Source organism: Gouania willdenowi, chromosome 6, assembly GCF_900634775.1.
Source record: "Gouania willdenowi chromosome 6, fGouWil2.1, whole genome shotgun sequence".
NCBI lineage: Eukaryota > Metazoa > Chordata > Actinopteri > Blenniiformes > Gobiesocidae > Gouania > Gouania willdenowi.
Window position 1 is genome coordinate 37,934,366 of NC_041049.1, and position 18,065 is coordinate 37,952,430.

Genomic DNA, 18,065 nt, shown 5'->3' on the forward strand with positions numbered 1-18,065 from the left:
TCGGTGCTAAAGGGGTAAGGAATCATTTATGAATATGTTTAAGAGTAGAAGGCGGCCAGAAAGAAAGTATTAGCAGATTTCACTCGCCGCCAACACTTCTGGGTAGCGCCCTCTGCTGGTTAAAAAAAGTACTGTGATTTAATTTTCACAGCATCGATGTGAATCGTTATACCTATGAATCGATTTTTAACTGCCTTACGATTAATCGTTACATCCCTACTGCATAGCGAGCCCTCCTGTTACACTGGATATAAAGACAGTGACTGCCGCTTGATATCGAACAATTTATATTGATTTTAATGTAATATTGTCACCAGAGTCATCTCGACGTCCTAAAAAATGTCATATAAACACACTGAAGCGGGACGCAAACCCGTGACCCATCGCTTCCAAGACCAGCGTCACAATTCACTGTGCCATCATACCTTCAAAGATGTGTGATCTACAGATTGAACTGTATAACAATTAGGGATGTAACGATTCACTCAACTCCCGATACGATTCGATTCACGATACTGGGTTCACGATACGATTCTCTCACGATTTATTTTACAAAATGGGACTGTAGACAAATTTTTTTTTTTTGGGAAAAAAACTAGAAAATACTGTACTATTTTCCTTTTATTTTTCATTGTCAAAAGAATCCCTTGATAAACTATTCAAAACAATGCAATTTAACTAAAAATAAATCTTGAATGAAATAAATAAAGGAATAATACAAATGAAAATGAAGCCTATTAATTTAAATTCTGGTTCTATAATAAACAATGCAAAACTGGAAAATAGTTCTTTTTCTTTTAAAAGTGCAACTGAAAATGTATTTTGTGCCTTAACAATTGGACTTAAAAAAAAAAAAAAAAAAAACCGTCATTGCACTGATTTACGTCATATTTGTTTGGACCAGCAGAGGGCGCTGGTAACACAGTGGTCGGTTGGCATGCAGATATCTTGCAGTGAAGAAGAGATGCTATGCTAGCACACAGAGCTACTAGAAAAACGTGACTTTTACAGATATTCAAGTAATATTACAGATATTCTTTCGGTGCTTAAGGGGTAATGAATCATTTATTAACATATTTAAGATTAGAAGGGGGCCAGAAAGGAAGTATTAGCTGGCTCCGCCCGCCGCCTACACTTGTGGATGGTGCCCTCTGCCGGTCATAAAAAGTACTGCGAATTGTTATGGCAGAATTTGCGGTTGACCTCATTTGGAGACATGATTTATTGCTCTGGTTGAATGATGGAGTCCAGGCGAAGCATTGATGATTTTATAAAAAAAGTTTATTCTAAAGCTAAGTAAAAAAAGCACAAGATGGAACAAAGTGAAATAAAACCAGTGACCGTCCGGTCCGAGGTCCGATGATCGAGAGAGAGACAATTCTGACACACACGTATATCCCCTGCTCAGTCCCCCCTCCCTCCTCCCCCCCGGGAGATAAGATAGACAGGACAGAGTGGAGGAGGTGGGGAGAGAGAAGAAGAAAAAAAAAACATTTTTCTGGTATCTGCTTGATTGTCATAGTAACGGAGGGGTGTGCGTTTATGTGTTTGTGTGTATGAATGGATGTGTATGGGGAGTGCATGTGACTATGTGAGTGTGTGTAGCCATGTGAGTGCGTACACGGAGAGTGCCTACGCATCTGCCCTTGGGAATGTTTTGGGGAACTATGTGAGTGTGTAAGCATATCATGTGCTTTGGACAAGGCGTTCTGACCTGGCAAAGTTGAAGACTGAAAGATCACACAATGGAAAGTTACACCCCAAGGCTTAAGGATTAAAATATATGAGTAAATAAATTATTAAGCATAACTAATAATTTCGCCCCCACAGATTCAATTTTCAGAAAATCGATATCAACCGTGATACCTATGAATCGATTTTTAACTGCCTTACGATTAATCGTTACATCCCTAATAACAATATAAAACAACAATTGAGCTTTAAAAGTGGATTCATTTAAATTGTCATCTTCTCCTTTATATTATCCACAAGTTTGTATTCAGGGAACTTTACTACAGACGTCAGAAGATGTTTTAATGCAGATCAACCTCTCAGTGACTTTCACTTAATGATCTACATCTACAATGTTATAAAGAAAATTACCGTGAGCACAAAAAAAAAAAAACATAAAGCAACACAACATTAGTAATGACGTGAGCACGTCTGTGGTGTGTGATGTTACAAATGTGTTTCAGAGAAGAGTGTTAAGGTTCATTAAAGTGTTCAGAAACGGTGTTCAGGTGGGCACAGTCACCTAGAAACCCAAGCGTTTAGGAATGGTTACTCAGAGTTTCCCTCATTTGAGCCCGAACATACTCAGAGTTTGAACACAACCCTCAGAGCCATATAGAGAGAAAGTTGCGACGACGGTAAAACTTTATTAGGGGGCCAAGCACCGTTGGTCCTAGGAACCGCGTATGCCCGTCATCCTTCGTGAAGTACTTCCACGGGCTCCGCAAAACCCGGGGGCCGAGTCGCGCGGGAAGGCTTGACCCCCTTTCATAACTGCTTGCAGTTCTAGTTGGGGGCCAAGCCCGCGGGGCCAGGGAACCGCGTATGTAAGCATACGCGGTTCCTAGGACCAGCGTTGCTAGGAACCCTATTGTAATCGCAAGGGTTTTTATTATTATATTTATTATGTTTCCTCCGGTAAAAGTGGTGCTGCAGGCTAAACCGTGCAAGGTAGGGCGGTGCCATTTCCGCCTAAACTTTTCTCGGAGCAAAATTGCAAAAACGTAATCTTCAGTTAACCCTATGAGTTTGTTCGGGTAAATTATGCGCAAATTATTAGCGAGTAAAGTTTTCTAGCTAGCTATAAAAATGCAAAGTGGCGCATATCTCGGTCAAAATAAATGCTAATAACATCAAATCTGAGATCCTTTGTTGGCATGTGACTGTAAGGGTATAAGCAAAATTTTAATAAATTATGCCACTAGAGGGCGCTGCAATATTGCAATATATGTATTTCTTAAATGGCAATACCAATTTTTACCAAATTTGGTTTGTATGATCTTGGGTGCCTCCTGAGGCCATATCTCAAATTTATTTGCGATTGGTCAAAGTGGGCATGGCATATTGCATCAAAACATATAAACAAACAATCCCTTATTTCAGCTTAAGTAATATGTTGAGGGCTGTGAAATTTACCGGGTAACAATAGAAGAGCACACAGATCACCCATACCAAAAAGTGCACCACTATGTGGCGCTAAAATGGGTGCAAACGCATTTTGCCTTGTCACTTTCACACTTTAAATCACATCTTCCAAAACTTCATATCCACCTGTTCACAGCAAATGTCACATTGGCTTGTGTCCTGACGCTCGCCACGAGCCCGTCAACCTTTGTGACAAACTTGCACGGTATCCACGAAACCTGTGGGCCGAGTCGTGCGGGAAGGATTGGCCCCCTTTCATTACTGCTTGCAGTTCTAGTTTTAATTGTAATTGGAAAAAATGCCCATCAACGTAATCATAATTGCGTTGCAATTGAACATGGATAATTGAATGTGTAATTGTAATTTTAAAATGTAATTGACTCCAACCCTGATTCAAGCTAAAGTTTACATGCACTAGATTTACAACCTTGCAGTAACAAAAGTGGTGAAGGGGTATAGAAGATTCATTGAAAAGATAAAACTAACCTGAAAAAAAACCAGCAAGACACTGTATTTATTACAAAATATTTATTAACAGCAATTCTAATTAGAAAATCAACTTTTTACACAAGAATGAGAATGAAGGAGATGCAAACAAAGTTTTCTCAGAGATTTCATCATCAGAGTCATCCCTCTGTTTAGTTCCCTCTGTGCAGATGTTGAGCAAAAGATGGAAAGGAGGTTTTGTATCTCGGGGATGAAAGCTATGTAGATTTGTATGGGGGTACCAAGTGTAAAAATGTAGTATAAAAGTTGTAGCTAACACATTTTCATTATTTATCTCACTTTTCTCATATTTAGCACGTTCCTACATTTAACAACATTTAACCACTTAGAGGTAAAAAAAAAAAACATTAAATCTAAATATTTAAATCTAAATGGTATATGTTATATCTAAATGTTAAATCTATATCTAAATTCAATTCAACTTTATTTATATAGCGCAAAATACAACAAAGTAATCTCAAAGCGCCGGACAAAATATAAATATGGCTGGTTCTCTCCCGGCGGTGGAGATCGAGTGCATATCACCCAGGCAGGCATTGGTGAAAGGGCGTGTGGGAGCGGCTGTGTGTGTCTCTGCTTGTGTAATGGTTGAGGTTACAAGGGGCGGGGTCAATTAGCATATGTGCGAGATATTTAGGTTCAACATTTAGATTTAGATTTAATAATTAGATATAAGATTAAGCATTTAGATATGATATATAACATTTATATTTAGATTTAACATAGGGGTGGGCGATATGGGAAAAATATCATATCACGATTTTATCACGGTTTTTTTCACTCAAATCATTTAGACTATTTTAAAGTTATTTTAATAAAACCTTAAAATCATCGCCCTAAATGAAAAAAAGGAATAAAAGTTAATTTAGGACAAGGTAATTACAAGACAAGTTATTTTAGTCCCAGTCTTTTTACTTTGTTTAACTAAAGTGGTGTAGCATTAGCATTAGCAACACTTGCTACATAACAAGGCATCATATCAGTCTAGTGATTTATATTTGTTATTGAGGTAACACAATCATATTAATAAAATCCTACTTTAAGCAGTGTTTGAACGCCTCATTTCACACAGTTTAGACAATCATATTCTTTACAAGATAAAATGTTACTGCTTTGGTTACATTAGGCCTGTGTGATATGGACCAATATTCATCTTTCTATTTTTTTCCTCAATATGGCAATAGGTGATATAAATTCCATAATTATTTTTCAATAGTTTTACAAGAAAAACAATAATGGGTCATTTTTACACTTGGCACCTCATAGATTTGGGTGGGCAGTAGATAAGCAGTATTGTAGAAAAGGGGTGGGGGTGCCACCAGGTGACCACAACCAGCCCCCCCTCCTCCTCCTCCTCCTCATGCTTGAGGCCAGCTGATTGGTGTAATGTTCCTTTTATGTCCAGAGACAGTTGCTGTACTGCTTTTTGTTGCTGAGAATGTCCTTATTGGCATTGTTGCCCCAGAGATGGTCCTTGTTGGTATTTTTGACTCCTTTAGAAAGTTCTGGAGGGTGGAGCGGGATGCTTGACAAGAATAATTTGTTTCCCTCATCAGAGAAATGAACTCCATCTGAAATAAACAGTGATCGTTTGTAGAAACGCAGGAGAGGATGTTCAACAACGTCTCCTTTGAAACAGACAGACGTCCTCTTGACAAAATGATTGATGGTTTTTCTGTCCCTGATGATCTGGGACAGCTTCCCGTACCTCCAGGATCTGCGTTCATTAATGGAGGAGAAGATGATCTTCATTGCCGGGAATTTAATGTGCAATTTGGTCAAGTCCTCTTTAATAGTGTAGGCCAGACTATTTGCACTGTTTATACCCAGGTTGTTTCCTCCGGCGTGAACCAGGAGGATGTCAGGGGGTCCCTGGGTGGAAAGCTGAGCATAAAAACAAGGCAGAACTCCTTCCCACCTCATCCCTCCTTTTCCAAACCAGTGCACGTTGGCATCCAGTCCCAAATTGTCACCAAAAAACTTTAGTGCAGCCTCATCGCCCCGCCGGATGTAACTGGAGCCGATAATCCACACCTCCTTGATGACTTTGTCCTTCCTCTGTGAACTGTAACATAGACATGGAATCAGGTTAGGATTCATGAAAATGAATACAAAAAAGTACTCATCATTGTCGTTTAGCCTGTCCATGTTTTATCATCATATTAGCTGGAAGTGTGTAGTTCCAGTTACAAGTTAAGCCTCACTTCAGATTGAAGATTCTAATTAAAAGTCAGCTCTGAGATTCTTTTTCTCTCCAATGGCTACAGGTCATTACTTCCTACAGTACAAACCAGTGGTTCTCAAACTTTTTTGACTCAAGTACCCTTTTTCTCTTATTTCTGAATCCAAGTACTCCCTTTTATCCGACTACAACATTTTACTCAGAAGTCTGTGAAAAAACAACTATAAAGCACAATGATGGAAATAATGAGTGATAACACACATTTGAAAGAATCTCATTTTGTAAATAAATAGAATGAAACAGTATTTAGTGCCTCCTGAATAGATTGATTTCAATAGATTTTACCATTTACGATCATCTCCCTCATCATGTGGGACCAAGACTGACCCTTGTATTTTCAGTTCATGTTCTAATGATTAGAACATGAACTGAAAAAAAAAAAAATAATAATAATGAATATTAATAACTAATCAATATCATTTCTAACATCATTTTGTGTGTTTTTAGTGTCATTTTGTTGTTGTTTGTCTGTTCTTTTTCATTATTCACTACATTTTTCTCTTATTTTGTGTGTCTCAGTGTTGGGAACGTTACTTTAAAACAGTAATATTATATCGTAATTATAACTATTAATATTAGTTATAGTTACTCACTACTTGATCCAAAAAGTAACTGAGTTAGTAACTTAATTACTCTATAATAAAAGTAACTCATTAACAAGGAAAGTAACTATTTGCAATACTTTAAAAAAAAAAAAAAAAAAAAAAGCGTGTGTCATTGTGAGGTGCTTCATTAAATTCTAGTTACTTACAACGGATGTGGACAAAGTCTTCACTCCTGGATATAATGAACACTTCACATGCACGTTCTTGCCTTTGACACAATTAAATTAAAGTAGTGTTTGTATCGCCACCTTAAAAATGACAACTTTTCATCGGACTGCTCCACGCTCACCATCTCTGCTTCTTCATCAAATCTGTAGTGGTTGTGTGTGTGCTGCCACATGTGTAAAAACACTGTCTCTGATTGGCTACCATGGAACATGACGCCGTCTTAGCCAATCGTAATTGCTTACCTTGTTTTTAACCCACCTCCTCACTACAGCTGCATATGAAGCCAGGGGAGCTTTCTGATCACAGTTTATTCAATCAATACATGTAACTCACCGCATTTAATGTTCATTAACATTAACGGAGTTGTAATAGCGTAAAAAGTTTATTAGTTAGATTACCCTGTTACTGAAAAACAAACGACTCTTCCCAGCGCCGTTATTTTAAACGCCGTAATTTCAAACACTGGTGTTGTTTTGTGTGTTAGCTGGTAATAGTAAGTCATTTTCTCTCCTTGTGTGTGTGTGTGTGTTTGTCCTTTTGTATATTTTTCTCTTGTGAGTTTCCGGTAAAATTTAGTATGATCATTTTTAACTAGAAATAAACCTAATAAAACCACATATTTTCAATGCTTTCATTTGTTAATTTTACTCTATCTCTCTCAAGTACTCCCTGTAGTGCCATTGCCTACCCCCTAGGGGTACACGTACCCCCCATTTGAGGAACACTGGTATAAACCATACGTTTTCATTATTTCTCCAACATGTGGAGTCTTTCTGATTGACATAAAACTACTACACAACATTTGGAAGTGAGGCAGGACCATTTTCTAAATAAATATTTACAAAATTATGAAGGAAATAGCTATAAATATTTGATTTTAGCCCCTCCCAAAAAATAAATATAAATTAAAAAAACGAATTAATAAAAAAATGTCTTACCTTTCAAGCTGATGCTGCTGGGCCGTCATTTTTTCATCCAGTTCGTCCAGTTTCCTGTTTCCACTGGTAGAAATGTGGTTTCACCACAAGATGTCGTCTGATCAACACAGTTGTAGAAAATTTGTTTGAAGAGCTCCACAAAAATGGTGCTGTTACTCACAGAGATGATGAGCAACTGAATATAAAAGTGGACCGTTAGTAATGGACAGTTAGGCTTGTTCCCCAGGCAACCAAACCTCTCATCTGATTGGTCAACACAGTTTTTTCAGCTCAACAATTGCGTTTAAAGCAAAACAGAACATTTCAGAAAACAAACGACAAATAATTCATTTTAAACAAACAAAGAAACAAACAAACAACAAAAAAACAGTTATTGCGATTTTACAAAGAATTTTTTATTTTTTTTTGCAGGGGGAGCAATAAGGAGAAAAAAAGAAAAAAAATCAATCGCAATCACTGTTTTTTTTTTTTTTTTTGTCATTCCGATCATTTAGATTATTTTAAAGTTATTTATCAATAAAACAAACCATTTCACCAACTTAAAATATTGCCCTAAATGGAAAAATTGGATACAAGATAATAAAAAAATGATGTAAGCAATTTATCAAACTGGTTCTATGTACAATTTACATCAAACAAAAATGTCGACAAGTTATTTTTAGTGACACAGCCTTTTTACTTAGTTTAACTAAAGTGTAGCATTAGCAACACTTGCTACAAAACAAGGCAGCATATCAGTCTAGTGATTTTTTTTAATTATTTTTTTTTAGGTAACACTCATGTAATAAAATCCTACTTTAAGCTGTGTTTTGGACCACTCATTTCCCACAGTTTGGACAATTACATGCTTTACAAGATAAAACATTACTGCTTTGTTTACATTAGGTCTGGGTGACATAGACCAATATTCATATCTCTATATTTTTCCTCAAAATGGTGATAGGCGATATAAACTTTTTTTTAATTTTATTTTTCAATATAGTTTTACAAGAGAAACAATAATGGGTGAAAGTCAGTGAATAAAAATGTCACAAAGAGCCTTTTATTAATCACTAGCAGCACAATATCAACATTTTGTGTCACTTTTGACTTTTTCCTTCATTAAGGCTGAAATGTGTGATTTGATGCTGTAGTGTTGCTAAACCACATTCAGAACGTTGTCTCTTTAAGAAGTGTGTAAACAGTCCCAGAACCCATAAACAAGCCAGAACAAATGTAGTATATACAATGGAGTGAATGAGTGTGTTTCAGGGTCATTATACTTTTTGAAATGTAATTTGTTTTTATTTGATTTGAGTTTTTCAGATTTTTTATTTTTCTAAGTTAGTTTGTTTAACTAACTAATTAAATAAAAAGGGAGTGACAAAGGAAGCATATATCATTTAAGACCTCGTTTACAAAATATGGACTTTTTCAAGATTTGGAAATTATCAAATTTAGTTTGTTCTTAGCTCCTGGTGACAGTTTGGAGAGTGTTGGACCCCCTCCTTAAGGGGGGATTTGTGTCAGGTTCTGTTTGGTTTTAGTTGTTTTCAGCTCTTGTGGTCCTCTTAGTTTTTCTGAGTCTTTGTTTATTCTGTTTAGTTTCAATTCTTGTTCTTGTTAAATGTTTTGTTAACATTTCATTACATTCGTCTTTGTGTTAACAGGTATTCCTGCTCGTGTCTCCATCTCCCAGTGATGCCAGTGTGTTTGGGTTTTGAGTGATTAGCGTCCTCATGTTTTGCACTCAGGTGTGGTCCGTTCCCAATCAAGCCTTCCCCACTATCTGACTGCTTGTACACAGAATGAATGTTGGTTTATTGTCAAGAGAATCAGTGAACATAAAAGCTCCATCACATGTGCCAATCCTAACTACTTGTATCCGGTGGCCAGTAATTTAATGCTGTTTCACACAATATCTCTTCTGTCATTTCCAGGGAATTCAGCATGTACAGTTGCCAAGAGGATGAGACACTGACAAAATTAACTATTTTGGATTCACACACTAGACTCTCAACACCCAAAGAGCTTAAAAATTGATGATATTTAATATAATATGGATTCTTGTAGATTAGCCATGGTTTTAGACACTGCACATTGACCGTCTGCCTGATGTGTATGCAGTGTTCTCATCCTTTCATGCCAAGTATTTGTTCTTACACTATTTATATATTTGTGTATATAATTAGTTTTCTCACAACAAACTCCTCATTCTACTTCCGAACTACATCTCCCACATGATCAATAGTGGTGTAGCAATCATGTGACTGATTGCCTTTATTAGATAAGCCTGTTCATTGTACCCATGCTTTTTGTTACCCAGATGAAGATCCTCTGACCGAAAGCTTGGCTATTACATTTTTACATGTATGTTACAAACACATTTTGGCAAATACAACCAAAGGAGAAAAAAAAGAACAAATATTGTCAGTAAGGAATAATGACACACAGCAGCTTAAGGACACAGCAGGTTATTTTTTTAATTAACTTTACTTTGCGACATTCAAGACAAATGACAGAAATGGTGCGATACACCCGAAGCGTCATTTACAAATCTTTCATATTACAATAGTGTGTGTGTGCGTGCGTGCGTGTGTAGGCCTCATGTGCAGTGTGTGCACCCCACACATCCAACTATTCACCACAGTTAGGTATGGGGTGCCGAATGTAAAGACTCGATCACTTTTTCATAGCCAACATATTTTGAAAATTTAGCTGACTTTCCTCACATTTAGCAATTTTTTTCTTTTATTTGAGACAGAAATTCGTGAAAAACAGCATGTTCTATATCATTGTTAAAAACGTGTACTGATGGAAAACTAATCCAAATGTAAATAATAAATCTGAATGTAAACATTAAATCCTAATGTTAAATCTGAATCTAAAACCCACACTTCACACACCGACGGATTTAACATTTAGATTTAACATTTAGATTGATTTTTCATGTTTACACATTTTTACCAATGATATAGAACGTGCAGTTTTACATGAATTTGTCTCAAATGAAAGCAAAATTGAAAAATTTGATGTGGTCCTATACATAGGAATGACTATGACACGTACTGTATATAGTAAATTATCAGTGAAATTGATTTATTTGTACATGTGATGAACACTAACAAGAAAAAGATAGGAAAAAAGTGTTGTATAAATATTTGTTCAATAGAAATGTAACTATTTCACCTTTGTTATGTACGACCAAACAACTTCTTAAGGCGTTTAAATATTTCTTTCATTTTGAAACCATAAATAATTGGATTAAAGAGAGGATTATATAAAACAACCTGTAAAGTCATGATTAAGTGCACAATTTTGGGAGAGTTGACGTCGAATCGAGCGAAAACGACATCATATGTACCTAAAGCAGTAAAACACAATAAAACCAGCAGATGAGGTAAACACATCTCTGCAGCTTTTTGTCTCACATCGTTGTCGATGTGTCATTGAGTGATTGACCGATGAATGGCTGTTTGACTACACATGTTCCTCTGTTTCACCTTCCTTTCCTCCTGGGTTTTGATGCACTAGATCTTCTCCCTGTTTTTGCCAATTATGTAGTGGGGTGTTCGGATCTCACTGCTGCTTGTTAAAAGAATTATGGTTTTAGGCCTTGGGCCTTCTAAAAAGTTTACCAGGTTTTAAAGGTTATTTTTCTGGGTGTTTAAAAACACCAAACGACGTTTTTAATATATAATACCACTTTCAGTGGAATGACTGGTTTTGACCTTGACTGACCTTACTGTTCATGTTCAGTGTCCATGTTTTTGTTGTTGTATGTGTATACTCGTTGTGTACACTTGTCTATGTCTTCGTCTTAGTTGTTGTTATTGTGTTGTTTTTTCCAATATACAGGTCGCTGGCTGTATACTCAAAGGAGACGAATCAAATCCAATTAAAGAAAAGTGATATTTTAAATTATTCATTTAAGTCTTAATGTTTTCCTCTGTTTCTGAGTGTTTCCTAACAGAAAATGCTACCGCCTTTTCGACTCCGATCCTGCCTCCTCCAGCCGTCATGCCTGGTCACTGCTTCTTATGATGAAGGATGAGAATTAAAGGGAAGTATTGTCCATAACTATAACTGGGAAGCAAAGGGGAAATAGATTGAAATAGACACATGACAATATGACATATTGTGGATGTTCTAACATAATATCTATTCCAGAGGCTACAGAGACTTCCAATCCAACTGCGAAAGTGGGGACAGATCTTCAAATTTCCAAAGGGAGCGTACAGTTGACCCTGGCTTTGACCTTTATGGCTGAGGAGGAGGAGGTCGAGGAGGCTGGAGGGCACAAAGGCAGGCGGACACAAGAGAGAGGAAAACGAAGACACATCCAAAATGATCAGATAAGTGATTTTCCAATGATATTTATCATATGGTTTTAAGCATCCAAATGTATTTTTATGTAAAAAAAAAAAAAAAAAAAAGGGAAGGGAGTGGGCAAACGTCCCTCTGATTTTTGATTTATATTTTATCATAGGAAAATATACCTCAAAACCCTCCAACCATTTTCTTCTTGTTCCACCAGCACTTAGCGTGCAAGACCATAAAACACCTTCACTGGGTTTAGACACTTTTAAGAGTATGTTCTCAACATTGGGTTGGTGGCCCAATCTGGGTCGCCTGAGATTTAAAAAGGGTCCTCCTGAAATTCTTGATAATTGATTGATATAAGAGATAGTTTAAAGTTAAGTAACTTCCAAGCATTTAAGGAAGCTCTCCAAACCGTGCTGGGGCTCGTCACCCCTACGAATGGGATAAATACAGAGAGCAAAAGACAATATGATTGTTCGACTCAACTTAACTTTAATTCTGTCTAACCTTAAAGGGCCAATAATCTTGCTTAACTCTGGTTCAGACACAGAATAGGAGACACTTTTGCCACCAATTTATCTTCAAAATTAAGTAAATGACATCTCAAATAATAATTATGAGGGACAATAATGAAATAAATGAACTGACAAATTCAGCTCTATAAAAGAATTAGGCTATGTAATTAGGTGTGGAGTGTTAACATTATTCAGAATAAATAAAGGATAGAATAAGATTTCTCCTTCACAAATAAGAGATAGCAAAGAAAAAATAAAACAATTTAAATAAATAAGTAACATTATTTATTTATTTGGTTAAACTTATTGAGCTTTCTCACATCTCCATGTCTCCCAATTGTATGTATTCATCTTGAGAAGACATGTAGTCACGCTCCGCACTTCTCCGTCCGACTTGCATGTCCTTCTGCGTCTGAATGGCATGTCATTGTAAACAGTGGTTCTCAAATTGTTGCTTCTCACTAGGTAGTAGACGTACCACAGTTTGAGAATCACTGCAACTCCAGCTATGCTTCTCCTTGCTCCAGGAAAAGAGAATCGAATTAATACTTCCTGCTTTTCTTTCAGCCTCACATTTTCCTACTCACGCGTGAATGGGCTACAGGTAACACTGAGCTAGCTCACTAACCCACACCTAACCATTGTGTGATTGTGCAGCAGCACCTTTTAGGATCTGAAAAGCTCTCAGATCCTGACCTCTGACCTGCCTCTGCCTTCCTGGAAGCTATAACCGAGCACCAGAGCCACACTAACTATTGATTTAGTTAGTTAACTAACCCTAACACCCCTACTCTTTAAACTTTTTTTTTTATTTTATTTTATTTTATTTTATTTTATTTTATTTTGTTTTGTTTTGTTTTTCCCCCCCCCCTCTTTTCTTCTGTTCAGGTACCAACCGATCCCAAGAGAGGTTGCCAGGTGTGTGGAGACTACCCTTCCTCAGACAACAACTGATAAAAGGGTGGAAGGTCGCAGAGCGAACCACGTGGATTCACGCATCACACTGGAGGAAGGTGCCGACACCAGCCGACCCTGATCTTGAGGCGACTGGTCCAACGGAGGAAAAACCAACATCACCACTGATCGAGGAACCGCAGTAAGGAGCGTTTCCTCTCTTCTGGATCGGGAGCAGTGCTTTGATGACCTTTCGTTTGCTTTGAAAGTTGCAAATGAAAGGGAAAAGGAAAAAGACCCCGGGGGGTTACAAGCTAACCTTTCTAACGGGGCATATGGTCTGTTGAAACCTTTCAATTCCAACCTTGAGGACATCGTGGGAGTAAAGCCCCAGGAGCAGGCTGAAATTATGCCACCATTCTGTCGTTTCATGTCACTCGTGTTCTGGCCATCGATTGGCGTGATGGTCCTGTCCGCAATTCCAGTACTCCTCTGGCTCCTGGCCTCCAGGGGGGCGATCGAGGACACTGGACTTGAACCAATGAATGCAATTGTTGTTCCTAATGTGAATGCTTCTTTTTACAGGGTGACTAATGCAAGCAGAAATAAACGTTGGATAAACGACATCGTCCTGCACGACACTTTAGCTGCGACCAATGTCACTCATCCGTTTTTCACGAACACCTGGTACCGATACGCGCACTATCAAGCTAATAGTAGGGGCCTATCCAACTGTTATGTTTGCTCTTACATGCCTGTGTCATCAACACACCCCCGCGATACCAATGGATGCTTCCGACTCCTTTTGTTATTTGTCTTACTCTAACTTCGGCATGGGGGACCCCAATTGTTGTTCTAAACAGCCAGTAAAAAAACTGGCTACACTACGCGATGAGACATCTTCCACTATGTACGTAGATTACACGTGATCCACACATTTTCCCTTCTGTTTCGCCAGAAATGGAACTCATAAATTAGGCCAGATTCCCAGTCACAATTGCAATTATACCCTGGGTCCTGAATGCAACACCGCACATAATTCGCACACATGTGCCCACGTTCATACACCCGGGACTAATGGCACGTCTAATTTAGCAAACGGTTTTTGACTATGCTCAACTATTCCCCTTTTGTCACGACGTAAATGCGAATCCCACACTCCTTTGGGCTTTAATCCACACGACGATCTGGGGTACGGCTGCGCGTCGAAACCTTAGAATACAGGTTTAAGTCCTTCGTTAACGCGCCATTTTTGGCCCTTACTGGCCTCTCGGGTGGAAATCACGAATATACTGTACGCTTAATGGTCCCACAAAATAGAATGGTCCTAGACCTACAGACCGCGGCCAAAGGAGGCGTTTGCGCAATGGTAGGTGCATCTTGCTACGCGACGCCATGATATTTGAACAAAGACCGCCACGTCCTATAACCCTTCCGCCGCCGGAAGTCCAGCCTGAAGTGTTTATGATGAGTGTTTTTGATGTCTCAGATGATGACTCTGCTTACTGATGACACCTACATATGTTTTTTTTGCTGTGCTGTGCTGATATTTTTACCATGTGTGTTTTTGCTACTAGTGATATATATATATATATATATATATATATTCCATATTCATTGATTACCAATGATTTTAGTTGCTAAGGATATTTGATTTTATTGTGCAGATGGTCTTGTCTCACGTAATATTCATTATGTGTTTATGGGGTTCTTTGCCTTCTCCTTTTTCTTGCTCCGACTTTGGGGGATGCCTGTGTCCCCTGGAAAAAATAATGCTTATATCCATAGTGTTATGACGGTGTCAATATCATTTGTCCTACGGACCATGAGGTTGCGCTACAATTACACTAATTTTTATTAATGTTTTATGTGTTTTGGGCTGTGCTTTGCTAAAGTTAAACAACTTACTAACTAATTTTGCCTTTTTGTGTTGGACTTTGTCCAAAAAGAGTGGATTGTCAGGGCCAAAATTGTTAGTTATGTTTATTAACATATTTACTCATAGACCTTATTCTTTTATAGGCTTTAAGTTGAGACTTTTCATTTCTGCTGTCTCATGTTTTCTGCTCTTTTCTCGAGGTCAGCTTTCCAAAACACATTTTATCTCTCAGACACGGAGGCATCACACAGTCACATGCTTACACACACTCACATAGTCACACATACACACCCCATTCACATCAATTTGCGCACACAAGCACATAAACGCACACACCTCCACTCCCATGACAACCAGCAGATACCAGAACTGGTTGTTTTGACCCAAAGAAGAAACTGTCTCTCCTCTCCCTCCTCTATCACCTCCACTCTGTCCTCTTTATCTCCTGGGGGGAGGAGGGAGGGGAACTGAGGGGGAATATACGTGTTGAGTTAGAACTGTGTGTCACTCTGCCTTCGAACGTCCGGCCGGACGGTCACTAATTTTTGTTCCACTTTGTTCCATCTTTGTACTTTTTTTTACTTAGTTTTATAATAAACCTTTTTTATAAAATCATCAATGCTTCGCCTGGACTCCATCACTCAACCAGAGCAATAAATCATGTCTCCAAATGAGGTCAACCGCAAATTTCGCCGTAACAGGATATAATATTATTAGTAACCCTAACCCTAATAATAGTAATAATACTAATACTAATGGTTCTAATAATAATAATAATAATAATAATAATAAGGATACAATGAGGATACCAGTAACTATATTATAAAATATTAATAAACAATAACAATAACAATACATTAATATGAGAATATGATCATTATAAGAAAAGCAATAACAACAATAATACAGTAGTAGTACATCTATACAATAATAATAATTGTCAAATGCAATATATGCAATGTTATCAATAAAAACCTGACCACGTTTGAACGTTTTCTGCGTTCTTTTTGTTTTACTTAAGTGTATCTATCTATCTATCTATCTATCTATCTTGTGTAAGCACATCATTCCTCTATAGATGTAATGTACTGTAGGAGAAATTGCCACCGTTTCAAAATGGTCACCCTGTCAGGTTCTGTTTAGTTTTGTTTGTGTTTAGCCCTTGTGGTTCTTTTAGTTATTCTGAGTCTTAGTTTATTCTGATTTTTGAGTATCTCCTGTGTTTACTCTTGTCTTTGTGTTTCCAGGTATTCCTGCTCATGTCTCCACCTCCCGGTGATGTCAGTGTGTTTGGGTTCTGACTTCATGTTTTCCACCCAGATGTGGCCCATTCCCAATCAAGCTTCCCTCACTATTTAGCTGATTTCTTGGACACAGTGTGATTGCTAGATCATTGTCTCACATGTCTTATGTCAACCTCCTCGTGTCCTGCAGGTTTTGTTCCCTGCTCCCAGTTTTCCACACCCTGTAGATGCACCGCTCTAGTGGGCTGCAGCAGGCGATGCGGCGTCTACGTATATCAGGGGTCCTTAATCCTGGTCCTCAAGGGCCACTATCCAGCATGTTTTAGATGTTTCCCTCTTCCAACTCATCTGATTGAAATTACCAGGATCATTATCAGGCTTCTGCAGAGCTTGATGATGAGTTATTCATTTGAATCAGGTGTGTTGGAAGAGGGAAACATCTAAAACATGCTGGAGAGTGGCCCTTGAGGACCAGGATTGGGGACCATTGACGTATATAATGTCTATGCATATATGCACATACTTGTATATAATGTACAATGCTTAAAATCCTTAAATGCGCTTGACTTCTGAAACATGGATTAATGTAACCATCAACTACTCATGTCATCAAGGTGTGGAATTATCTGTTCAGTATTAAAGTAAATCTGACTAATCAGAGTGCTGTCCATTTATTGTCAAATGCATTATTATTGTATAATGTTACAAGTATATGCATGAATAGAGTCAGCAATTTTCTGTCAGTGATCCTTCTTTTCTGGGTTTAGCTGTGACAACAGATTAAGGAATTTAATTCTTCATGTTCTTTAAGAATATTTGTCTGTTTGTTGATGGTGAAATAGGCTGCTCTGCATGGTTTCTCCTTTATCGTCTCACTGATCCAGGTTGGAAACCCCAGGCTAAAGTAAACGTCTTTGTATAGCCGCTCTGGGAGTGTAAATGTTTGGATAGGTCAAACCCATGAACAAACAGACAGCCTGGATCTGTAGATCCAGCTTCGTAGTGTAGGGCCGAGATGTTTCATTTCAAAGAGGTTGTAAAGCGTGTAGCTTGTTTATTTCATAAAGAGTACATTTGGCAAACTATGGACAGCATCTTACCTAGAATTAAGTTCAAAAAGAAAATGTATTGCTGAAATTCTACCAGAGAATTTAGGTTGTGGATGAGCTCATGTGCATTCAAGAAAGAACATTAATGAATATCAACAATGTGTACATGCTGGTGTTCAAGGTTTTCCATTTAATAGAAACTCAAAAATTACATTTCCATTACAATTACACACAAAAAGCCATGACTGTAAAAAAAAAAAAAAAAGAACAATTCTAACTGGCTTTGGCATTAATAAACACAAAATATAAATATGTTTTAACAAAATGGTAAATATAAGCACGTCTTAATGTTGTACAATTTTAATGACAAATTCAATAGCAAATAACTGGAGCTTTCGTGTAAAAGTGACACTCTTCAACAAGAAACAGGAAAAAATAAAACCTCATGTAAAAAAGACCCTAACCTCATATAGACACAATAACTGTTTCAATACATCCCAACAATCAGTGCATCTAGAGTTGATTATTGCCACCAAACATACTGCAATACAAAGGTTTTAAATGCA

General features: G+C 37.6%; 1 protein-coding gene across 1 annotated transcript; it reads right to left on the reverse strand.

Annotated features, from left to right (window-relative positions):
* Positions 1 to 5,058: 5,058 nt before the first annotated feature.
* LOC114464226 (uncharacterized) lies at positions 5,059 to 7,800 on the reverse strand. Its single transcript, XM_028448286.1, has 2 exons — positions 7,617 to 7,800; positions 5,059 to 5,728 (listed from the first exon to the last, which is right to left on the reverse strand). Exons 1-2 carry the CDS (start codon positions 7,643 to 7,645, stop codon positions 5,059 to 5,061), a joined length of 699 nt encoding a protein of 232 aa, XP_028304087.1. The 5' UTR covers positions 7,646 to 7,800.
* Positions 7,801 to 18,065: the final 10,265 nt, after the last annotated feature.

Coding starts and splice junctions, on each gene's coding strand:
- LOC114464226 (XM_028448286.1), bottom strand. CDS start 7,645: ATGACGGCCCAGCAGCATCAGCTTGAAAG. Junction 5,729..7,616: donor CAGCAGCATCAGCTTGAAAG/GTAAGACATTTT, acceptor TCTATGTTACAG/TTCACAGAGGAAGGACAAAG.